At 42.2% G+C, this 11,961-nt stretch overlaps 1 protein-coding gene and 1 pseudogene across 2 annotated transcripts; both read right to left on the bottom strand.

Moving 5' to 3' along the window:
• Positions 1-1,296: 1,296 nt before the first annotated feature.
• Positions 1,297-7,643, bottom strand: LOC135544499 (intracellular hyaluronan-binding protein 4-like). Of its 2 annotated transcripts, none has more exons than XM_064972156.1 (8): positions 7,165-7,643; positions 5,638-5,749; positions 5,176-5,322; positions 5,021-5,092; positions 2,944-3,018; positions 2,501-2,681; positions 1,772-1,966; positions 1,297-1,577 (listed from the first exon to the last, which is right to left on the bottom strand). In XM_064972156.1, the coding sequence occupies exons 1-8, from the start codon at positions 7,433-7,435 to the stop codon at positions 1,512-1,514; spliced, it is 1,119 nt and encodes a 372-aa protein (XP_064828228.1). In that variant the 5' UTR covers positions 7,436-7,643; the 3' UTR covers positions 1,297-1,511. The 2 variants fall into 2 exon arrangements, with proteins under 2 accessions (XP_064828228.1, XP_064828229.1); XM_064972157.1 differs by having other exon boundaries at positions 1,772-1,963.
• Positions 7,644-8,433: 790 nt separating this feature from the next.
• LOC135543800 (zinc finger protein 184-like) lies at positions 8,434-11,961 on the bottom strand (annotated as a pseudogene).

Here is an 11,961-nt window from a genome sequence, read left to right as displayed (position 1 = left end):
CCCCACTGACCTTTACCTGCCCATCAATATAATGAGCACTCCTTTCAAAGAACCCAAGGAAGAAAGGCATCTGCACATTGGTTCAAAACCCATTGATTGTCAACGTCGCTAGTATATTATATTTTCTCAATTGAGTCACTGTTTAGGTCTACATACAAATCACTGTCTGCTGTGCTGCTAGATTTAAAAAAAAAACTTACATCAACTTGCAGTTTAAATTTCTCACACACCTCTGCGAGTTGATTGACGAGTCCACATGTAAAGACTATATAGTGTAATTAACGGTGTGTATAGCCACGGTCAGTGTGGATGGCTGATTGCGCAACATGCTGATCAGATGACACATTGATTTAGAGCTCAGCTCCTCTACCAGAGGCTCTGGCCATCCATCTACCCATTAGCCAATATCTCTTGCATGGGGATTGGTTCTCCCGCTCCCATCCCAAGACCTTAGTCTCATTGGGCCCCAGTATGACCACCAAGAAGCATACATCATGTAGCATAGCTGTCTCTAATAAGAAAACATTGCCATAAAGAAATCAGACAGGTTAGACTATTTTCAGTGAATAGCTTAACTAATGAGCAGACCAATGAGTGTTGCTCCCTGACTGATTCTAATTGTTAAGCCTAGTAAGACCAAAGGAAAGTAGGAACTTGGAACTGCCCAGCCTCACTAGGGGACAAAGTCTGAACACACCAAATTCTTGAGCATCAACACAAAAGGTTCAACAAAATTCATTAAAATAGCATTAAGTGAGCGACCAGCTTAGTTTCACAGGAGAAAAAGGTGGAGCTGGCTGGGGCACTGGCGCTATGAAAGGTCTATAATGACAGGAAGCTTCATGGATTGAAGTTCATTACCAGTGAACAGCAGGGGGAGAGCTCAGTTACTGACACTACTTTCACAGAATGGAAAGGTAAGCAGATGTTTACATGTCCTACAGACAACGCATTTCTATAGCCTATAACATTTAACAAAGATGAATACACCAAACAATTTACTCTAATGGGCCAAGTATCACATGCAGTTTAACATTTTGTTTCTTATTTGGATGAGTGGTTGTTCGATGGCTTGAGACAAATTAAAGATGACTTGTGAGGAATGAACTGGTCTCGACTCCCCCTTGTGGCTGACAAAGGCACGCTGCAGGTCTAGGCATGGGCACAAATGGCCATCAACTACAGTAATTAATGTGCTAAAATTGAATTGATACATTTTCACTGGAGCAAACAATAAGGGGTCCATCACCATGTCAATATACACAAGGTTGTACAAACTGTATCGTATACCAGGTGTCAATGTCAACAGTGCATTTATTATTATAATCAGGTCAAGTATTCATATTTCCCATAACAATGAAAGGCCATTCATCTGAACTCTGATTTATATACAGTTCTTTGGGATGTATAGGAGTTATTCCTCTTGGGAAGTGCAGCTCATTCCACTAAGGCACAGTACAGGTGACAGTCCACCAATAGACTGGGCTCTGGTCTAATGCTGGCCCCTTCCTTTAGGCCAGGGCAGGGAAGTCCTCTGGGTCATCAGGGTTTGGTGCCTGTCCCTGCTGGACCCGAGCCTGGGGAGAATCAGAGTCAACTTAGTGGGATGCCTGCATCAAGACATGAGCAAAGAACAAAGCCCAGCAGGCAATTGTAGTGCAATTCACAAATGCATGAGGCACCAGGGATTAAAGAAAACACTTTGCTGCCCTCTACTGTGGTTTGAAACCCCTTCATGTACAGCCAAAAGGACCCAGTCAACCAGACAAACCTTTTCAGGAGGCTTCTGAGGAGAAACGGTCTCTGGCCGTGTGGCTGGGCCACCTCGTCCACCCCCCCCTCTTCCTCTGGTCCCCCGTGAGGGTCGTCCCAGGCTGCCAAAGTCAATCTTCAGCTTGGCTGTGATGTCATTGGCAGGGCGACGGAGAGATGCAGCATCATCCTCCTCAACCTCAACCTGCTCCTGCTGAGTCAGAACCCAGGCAACGCAGACAAACACTTAGAGAAATCAGTACTGTGACTAGGGTTGTAAAACCACCAGTAATTTAACAAAGTTACTGGATTTTTTGTAATTGAATAAGTCATCTATGGTAACTTGTAATTTGTATTCATATTCAAAAAAGATAAACCTGTGTCCATAAGTTTAGTGGATTCATTTTCAATCAGGTCTTCAAAGATTTACCACCATTACAAACTGCCACCAAAACATTTTACAACAAAGACATTGAAAGATAAGTATAAAAACATCCTTCAATATTGCATGCCAAAACCCTCATATTATACAAACAGTATTCACTTATATTGGTTATTCAGGATAATGTTATACAGCATTGGCATTTTATTAAAAAAATATATATTCAAGTTCCCAAAATACTGGTAGTATTTACAGGTAATGCACTCTCCCTTTTGCAACCTTAACTGTGATTCAATGAGAGGTACCAAACAGGAAAACGAGTGATTAAGCAGCCTGTATTTGCAGCATTTTACCAGGATTCCTCACCTCAACCTGTTTCTTGGACTTATGGATGACCACTGAGTCAGAGGGCACAATGGTATCAGCCTTGCGCAGGTTGAACTCCTTCTTGGGACGGTTCTGTTCTTGCAGGGCTTTCCACTCATCCAAAGACATCTCCACAGCAACATCCACCACTGCTTCCCCCTCGCCTTCATTCTCAGGGGCGCTGCAGAGAAGCAACAAGTTTACTATGGCATAGGAAAATCGAACACTCCAAAACTCATTCTATAACTAGAGTGAATTGTGAGTATTTAAAATGGGAATGTCAGCATGTATAGCCTAGTCTAAAAAAAATATATATATATATATAAAAAATAAAAAAAAATGGGTAAACACAGAAAGAATTAAGCTATACATGTATACTGTTTGCATGGTTTCACTGACTGATTAAATAGTGGTGCTGTGCTGGTGAACCATTTGTCACTCACAGATTTTCACCGGTCTCTGCCACCTCATCTCCGTCACCTCCCTCCTCAGTCGCCGCAGCCCCATCAGCCGCCGCACTAAAAAAACACATCAGGTTTAACTACGGTAACAATCATGCAAGACAATTCTCAGATGACGAACACTTGAGACATGGTTGTTGAACCACTCAATGAGGGCTTTTCTAAGTTAGATCAGAAAGGAATACATTGGCTTTAATTTATATTTTTTCTAGACACAAGTCACAACATTCAAGCATTTCGCTACACTCGCATTAACATCTGCTAACCATGTGTATGTGACAAATAAAATTTGATTTGAACATTCTGCCATCCTTCCAAATCGCATCTTGTTGACTACTATTGGAAGTGTGGGAAACTTCAGTATCTGATTATGTGTTTGAATTTATCCTTCTTCCTTATTCGACATTTAAGCAGCCTTTGGCGTTAATTTGGCAACTTTCGCTAGCTAGCTTGTTGCAAGTCAGAAATGTTTTTCTGAGAACCTCTGGACCGCCAGCCACAGGGAAATATTTGATTGGTTTTACAAGTGGCAACAAGTCACTAGCATCCTCTTAGACCAGGAGTTCCAAAACTCTCACTCAGGCTGCCCTTCTAACCTTGTGCATTCTATTACAACTTTCAAAAGTAAGCTGAAAGCCGGACTGACTTCTGGGGTGGGACCCCACAACCCCTACTGGGGGCGTGCCCCAGTCTGGGAACCACTGCCCTAGATTACTGATGCACCGATATGACATTTTTGGCGTAAGCAATATTTTCCTTTACAACAAAAAGATACACGATAACCAATATTTAATTTTAGCATCCTTACACATTCTAGTACAGTTAAATCACACACGGACGCAGTGGTCAAAGGCACTGCCAAGAGGCGTCACTACAGTCCCTGGTTCGAATCCAGTTTGTATCACATCCGGCCATGATTGGGAGTCCCATAGGGCAGCGCACAATTGGCCCAGCATCATCCGGGCTGTGATTGTAAATAAGAATTTGTTTTAAACTGACTTGCTAAGTTAAATAAAGGCTACACACTACACTGACCAAAAAGTTCTTTTTTGGGGCATTTACGCATGTCCCCATTACCAGTAAAACAATCAAAACTCATTTCTTGCACTTACTTGCTGTGCTATTTCGTTGTTCATTTGTTCAGCTGTTTGATTCTCAACCAGGATTTCTATGGAACGCTGTTTGGGTCTTCGCATGTCAAAAAAGATAAGTCAAATAACACTACATAAATCTGTTTAAGTAGCTAGCTAACTATATAGCTGTGTCACTTAAAATAACCCTAATTTACAAGACATTTCACCTTGGAGTTGTCTCGCTGAAATTATCTTACACTTTCAAATGACTGCTCGACTTGACTGTCGATCCACACAGCAAACATTGTGTGGGCTAGGTTAGGAATGCTGTTGCACATGTAGCGCACAATTTTACATGGCGTTATTACATCATGTACCTACGTTATACAAGTACGCACGGTAGCTTTGACATTGTTTTTAACATTTGTGTTAAACTAGACATCGACCAATACCAATGTTAACATTTTTAGCTAATAATCGTCCGATTCTGATATGTTCACCGATGTCGTGCATCCATACCCTACTGTAATCCACCCCTTTTTATAGTCTACTTGATGAGAACTTCCCCAGGCTTTTGAACAGAATGTGAAATGCCTGGGCTTCAGAGGCTACTCCCCCAATTATAGCAGAGCTCTCCTATAGCTAGTTAAACACTGCACTGAGCAAAAGCAAAACGCGACAGAGGATAGTGCGTACGGCGAAGAAGGCCCAAAAATTGTCTGACTCCAGCCTCCCAAGTCAGACTGTTGTTACCGCATGACATGCAGTACCGATGCAAGTCTGGAACCAACAGGACCCTGAACAGCTTCTACCCCCAAGCCATAAGACTGCTAAATAGTTAGTCCAACTAGCTTTGTTACCTACATTGACCCTTTTTACACCAACTCTCGACTGTTTATCTTTCCTGTTGCCTCGTCACTTTATGCCAACTGTTCGTCTACACCTGTAGTTTACGAAGCACCAACGGTCCTAGTGTGCATACTCACCTTATGTGGTCCCTCATAGATCCCCAGTTACGTGGACCACTACCCCCTCGCTTCTCCTCTGACCGCACACCACTGAAACAGGCAAATGCTCAAACGTCACCAACCTCTACTTCACGGAATAAATTGATACGGGTTACGTGGAGTATTGATCTTACGTTCTATCACTGCCACTGTGGCGCTCGAACTCCCTCTTGCCTCTCTGGTCAAAGCCATCTGTGGATCTTATGTTGCCCCCGTCACGCATTCCTCTTCCACGGCCTCCACCTCGGCCCCTTCCAGGACGCTCACCCTGATCCACAGGCCTGTTGGGGTAGAGTGAGTAGTTATTACAGTCCTTGTGGCCAGAGTCAAAACACATACTCTGGACCAATGATAAGCCTTTGTTCTATCCTAGCTGATCTGAGAAGACTAGAATGGGGTAAGGAGCATGACAGCTCCACCAAGGGTGATGTTGGGCCAGGTAGAGTTTGAACTTGCATACAAGTAACCAGTTCTTAGATCTGCAAAGCAGTGTCAGCATAGAAAATAAACTGGAAATTACACATGGGAATCCTTGAATAGCCAGTGTCCAGTTTAATATATGAAACCAGAAAAATGCCCACCTCGTGTATAACTACCTTTCAATAGAGTATCCTAAGGGTGCGTCACTGTCGTTCTGCCTTCGATCCCGGAAGCCAACTCGTCGCTCCTCTAGATGGCCAGGTGCACCTTGAGGAGGATATTTCGAACCTGCACATAAATTAAAGCTTAATGTAGATGACAAATTATGCAACCAGAACCACACACACAAAACCAGTAGAACAGCCAACTAATCCAGAGAGGATCCAATTCCCTACAATGTAACCAAGAGCTGGCTAGCCGATAGGTATTATCGCAAGGCCACAGCTTTCTTGTTTCTACCATTTGATGGGTAGCTATACTGAAGAGAAAAAAAACTATTGAAGATTTTACTAAGCTACAGTTCATACACGGAAACCAGTCAAGTTAAACAATTCATTAGGCCCTATTCTATGGATTTCACATGACTGGGCAGGGGTGCAACCATGGGTGGTTAGAGGCCAAACCACTTGGTAGCCCAGCCAACCAGAATGAGTTTCTCCCACAAAGGGGCTTTATTACACCACAGAAATACACACCGCCCCCACAATCTTGCAGGTGAAGAAGCTGGATGTGGAGTTCTTGGACTAGTGTGGTTGGCCTGTTGGACGTACTGCCAAATTCTCTACAATGATGTGGGGGCAGTTTATGATAGAGAAATTATCTTTAAAATGATCTGGAAACAGCTCTGGTGGATATTCTTGCAGTCAGCATGCCAATTGTACTCTCCCTCAACTTGGAGACATCTGTGGCATTGTGTTGTGACAAAACTTCACATTATGAAAGCTGTCTTATTGTCCACAGCACAAGATGCACCTGTGTAACGATCATGCTGTTTAATCAGTTTCTTGATATGCCACACCTGTCAGGTGGATGGATTATTTTGGCAAAAGAAATTCACTAAAAGGGATGAAAAATAAAGTTGTGCGTATGGCAAAAGTACATTTTTATTTCTGGTCATGTTATTTCAACACTTTACATGTTGCGTACATTTTTGGTCAGTAAATTTTCAGACATTGCTAATCTGTACAGTGGTGTTATGACCCAAATCCAGGTTTAAGCCATCGTTAGCTGACTACCGTGGCAAGTCTACTAGCTAGATACATTCAAAGGCCCGTTCTGTACCGACAACTAACGTTACCTTGCATGTCATCGATTTAGCGGCAGCCTACCTGATTGCTAACTAAAATGCTAGTAATTTCACGAAAGTAGCACTGATTCAAGTAAAAAATACCTAGCTCGAGCAAACCCATGTTGCACTGAACTAGGATGTTATCTACAGTAGTTACCGTTACATTTGGCTAGCTACAGTAGTTAACTACCCAAATCATCTAAACCCCAAAGTCTACAATCCCAGTTCCATAAACACGAAGGACAAACAGGAAGAGCCTCTTATTAAAGTTCACTAGCAAGCAAAGTTCGTCACGCCCCAAATGTGTAAGTTTAACTACACATGTAATACACCCGACACGTGCTGTCAATCTTTACTAGAAGTTACACTTTCTTGAAGTAAACTAGATAGGCCTTCAGCTATCGCATCGACTTACCCTGTACACTTTTAACGTGTGCATTGTCGCATTCCCCTGCACTCAATGGAGTTCTCCTGTCCTTTTGAGAGTCCTTCTTCACAAGCTTATCTGTAGTGGCAGTTTTTTTAGGCTCATCTTTCTTCTTTTTCTTCTGCTTCTCCACCTGAGCCTCGCGAATGATGTCGAACGGGTCGGCCTCGTCGTCTAAAAGATGACCAAAGCGGTTTGTCACGGAGCACCCAAAACCAGCACTTTCGGTATCGGTGGGTTCTTCAACAATTCCCTTCATGTTGAGAATGGAATTTCCCCCCAAAACTCTACTGAAATACAATCTGGATTACACCTCTAAATCTATTGACCTTCTTTACCAGCTGAAGACCTTAACAACAAACATATTGACCCGTGAATAAATTACGACTATTCTCCCTGGCTAAAATTCGAACAAACTCACTTGCATATTTGAGCATGCGGTTCGTCCAAAATGGCGGATAATTTATATTCAACCCATAATATTACAATATTATTCATGAGGTTAAGGACCCCCCCCCCCTTTTTTTAATATCATCGCCATCACAGCCAAACAACATTTATTGGGCGCGTTCGAGCGGATCACTTTTGTCAAGTTGGTGACTATCGCTGGTCACCACCTTTCAAACTGTGTTGCATTCTGTGGATAAAAATGATTCGACTTCCGCCTACATGACGACTGTATGAACTTTATAACAAACGTGTCATCAAAGTTTCAACTGTAGTGGACTGCATTTTTTTCGCATTTGCTCCTCACCTGCTGCAATTTACAGCAATCACCTGCATTGTGGAAGGCACTAATTGTTAACCAATCATTAAGTGTTTTTGTTTGACCCACGCGAATGGGACCAAAGATGTGACTGAAGGAGGAAGCAACTTTTCCACGATTCATATGTATATAGTGGATACAGAAATTAATGTGATATTTGAGGCTCTCCCCAAATGATAGTGCAATGTACACACATATTTACAGTTTGAGACATGCTTAGTTCGACATTACAAAGAAAAAATTATATAGACAATGGCAACAATGCCACTGTGCCTTGCAGTTGGAAAACCAATCTGACTTTTTGGCTGTCACAGGTGCACCTCGATTTTCGTCTGCAGTCAGTTGCTTCAGCTTTACCCACTTAAACAAGCCCATTATCTCCACACCATATGGTTTCTGTACTCAAAAATGGTGCTTTAACACAGGCAGCCCAATTCTGATATTTTTTCCACTAATAGGTCTTTTGACCAATCACATCAGATCTATTCACCTCAGATCTTTTTCAGAGCTGATCTGATTGAAAAAAATACCAATAAGTAAAAAAAGATCAGAATTGGGCTGCCTTTGTAAACGCAGCCAAAGATAGTCCAAAGAAAATTACCCCCCAATAATTGTACATTATTCATGAGGTGTTAAGGTATTATTCATGAGTTGTTGACCATATTTTGACACCATATATTCTGCAAATCCAGCACCTTGCATACAGTGCCAGTGTATGAACATGTCAATTTTTGGTCTACTATTCATTTTAAATATTTATTTAGTCATTAGGCTTATTTCTCTCAAATTCTGTTCACAAATCTGTTTACATCCGTCAGTGAGCACTTCTTTGCCAAGAAAATCCATCCACCTGACAGCTGAGGCATATCAAGAAGCTGATTAAACAGCATGATCATTACACAGGTGCACCTTGTGCTGTGGACAATAAAAGGCCACTCAAATGTGTAGTTTTGTCACAACACAATGCCACAAATGTCTCAAGTTGAGGGAGCGTGCAATTGGCATGCTAACTGCAGGAATGTCCACCGAAGCTGTTGCCAGATAAATTAACATGACATTTTCTACCATAGCTGCTTTCAACGTCGTTTTTGGCCTCACAACCACATGTGTATGGTGTCGTGTTTGCGAGCAGTTTGCTGATGTCAACGTTGTGAACAGAGTGCCCCATGGTGGAGGTTGGGTTATGGTATGTGCAGACATAAGCTACGGACAATGAACACAATTGCATTTTATCGATGGCAATTTGAATGGACAATGCCGTGACGAGATCCTGAAGACCGGCACATGCATAGCCATTCCCACATTTGTTGCACACAAACACTTTCACACCAGTGTGAACACACTGGTGAGAAACTAAATGACTTGTCTGGGAGAATCTCTTGCCACTTCACAAGCATCTGGTTCATCCCATGTGAGTGCTCATGTGGTTTACAAGAGTACACTTTATCGTGAAACCTTTCCCACAAATGCAACAGTTGAATGGCCTCTCGCCTGTTTGACTGAGGCATGTGGATTTCAAATGTAGCCTTCATTGTGAAACTTTTACCACAAATATAACAGTTACATTATTTTCTCCTATGTGTATGTGCTGATACAGCACAAATTTGTGATAGCAGCCTTTACCACAGTGGCTACAGACGTGACTTTGAAGTTAAGAAGGCAAGTGAATCATCTTGTGTTTCTTGACGTCGGCACGCGATGATGCGAGGTAAAGCCTTCCCCACATATATTACACGCGTAAGGCTTTTCACCTGTGTGACTGCACTGACGTATCTTAAGGATTGTTAATTGGGTGAAACCTTTACCACCAGTAGTACAAACGTACAATTTCTGCCCTATGTGAGAAAGCTTGTGTCTTGAGATTGCCTGGGTTACAGAACTTTTTACCACATATTACAGGCAAAAGATTGTTCACCAGTATGTACGATCGTGCCATTTGAGCCTGGTTGCATCAGAGAGATGTTTGCCACAAACATCACAGAAATACTGGTAGTCTCTTTTTCTGGTATGGATGGAGGCCACATGTCATTTGAGAGCACTTGCACCCCGGAAGCATGCCACATGAAGTAGACAGGTTCTTGTCCAGTGTGCATGGTTTTGTCTTTCAAAAGTGTACAAGATGAAAACACTTGGCGCATACGTCACAGACAGTCGGTTTCTCTCTGATATGGGCAAATGTGCTTTGAGCTGGCTTGCACAACAGTAACTCTTGCCCATAAACCACAGACAAAAGGTTTCTGTCCAGTTTGTAAAGTCATATGATCTTTGAGACTGGTTGAAAGATGGAAACCTTTGCCACATGCATCAAAGCGATAAGCCCTTGCTTGAGGAGTTGCACTCTGACTGGATAAGGATGAAAGGAAAAGCTTGCCACAGGTTTCACAGCAATACTTCTCCTTCGAGTGCTCTGCTTTATGAAGATCCCATTGATACCATGACCGAAAGGTCTTAGACAGCAGCTGTGTGCCCTTTCCACGTGATCACTGAAGTTGTGCCATTTCAGAACACGTTCCCCACAGAATATTTTTTCACATGTTGTGCAGGTGTTCCGAGTTGGGTTAAGCTCCCTGTGTTTGACCTAACTACTTCTCAACGCAAACATCTTCCCACAATCTGCGCATTTGAAGGTCTTCTCTTTAGAAAGCACCACCAAGAGGCGATTACTACACCCTCTCTTTGTACTAAAACCTTTCCCACACTGCGGGCAACTAAAGGGTTTGATGTGAGAATTAAGGTGGGCTTAAGCATATATCTCGAATTGAAACACTTTCCACTAAAGTTGCAAATGAAGGGCTTCTTCGCTGCTCCGGTGGCAGCGCTTCTATCAGAACTTTGGGCTGTATTTAAAGAATCACCATTCTGCACATTATCTCCAATCCTGCCTGGGTTTGGTTCTGTGTTTGAGGGATGGCCATCTTTTTTCTCTGGGTCTGATGCAGGTGAGATCTGGGGATGAAGGTGAACTTCCTCTTGATGATGAAATTCAGAGAGCAATACCACATCTGCAACAGAGAGGGACATTGTGGTTGCTGAGGCATAAATGTAAAACAAACTACTGCATTACATATATGAATAAGATTGTGGATATGAATGACCATTTCTCCTAAATAACTTTAACAGCAAAGTACCCACCCTTAAAAAGTATTCCTTAATAGTCTGATGGTGGCATTTACCCCAATAAATGCATAGGAACACTCCTTTTAAATGGTTTGTTGACAGATTGTCCTGAATATCCTTAATCATAAAAAGTCACTCAAAAGTTGGCTAAATGGTAGTGGTACCACGATGCCATTAGCTGACTGATTCAAGTAATATGTTTAATAAAATTGCACCATACAATACGGCTATTGGACTTGACCATGTCTACCCGTATTCAGTGTGGTCTTGTCGACGTCTCAGTGTTACTCTGGTTATCTTGTGTCTGAGTCAGCCCAAGGGGAGGTCTGGGAGTAAAAATCCTCTTCCTCTTGATGTGCCTCCTCAGAGAGAGGGTCAGAGCAGTAGTTGTAGAAATGAATACGTCTCATAAAAAAAATCTGTATGTGTAAAAAAAAATAAGACATGCAACACCAAAAATATTCCTCATTATAAATCTGCTAGCTAAGAATTTAATTCCAGTGTTTGATCCTTGTCAAATGTATTTTCTTTTTGAACATAGAAATCAGCCTAGTATTGCATTACACATGTGCACTGTTCATGTTGATATCATTATCTGTTCAGGTAGCTAGCTAAGTGTGTTATTAAGTAGGGAGGGAGTACAAATTGAACTAGTCTAGAACACTTGCTGATTTTGGCTATACATTTCCACACAATTAGCATACTTCAGTTTACACACACACCTTTAATGACCAATGACCAATCTAGGCGGACGCTTTTATTCTCTGATACAGCCTATGGTGTGTACCTTTTGGTGCGCCTTCCACCTCAGTCCCTTTTTCCCGACTGACACTCGTTCCTGTGGAAGTCTTCTCCCTTTTGACCATTATCACGTTCAATAACATCGCCCTTTTTTCCAACAT

Source organism: Oncorhynchus masou, chromosome 8, assembly GCF_036934945.1.
Source record: "Oncorhynchus masou masou isolate Uvic2021 chromosome 8, UVic_Omas_1.1, whole genome shotgun sequence".
NCBI lineage: Eukaryota > Metazoa > Chordata > Actinopteri > Salmoniformes > Salmonidae > Oncorhynchus > Oncorhynchus masou.
Note: the sequence above shows the minus strand (reverse complement) of the source record. Positions and strands in the feature narration are given on the sequence as shown.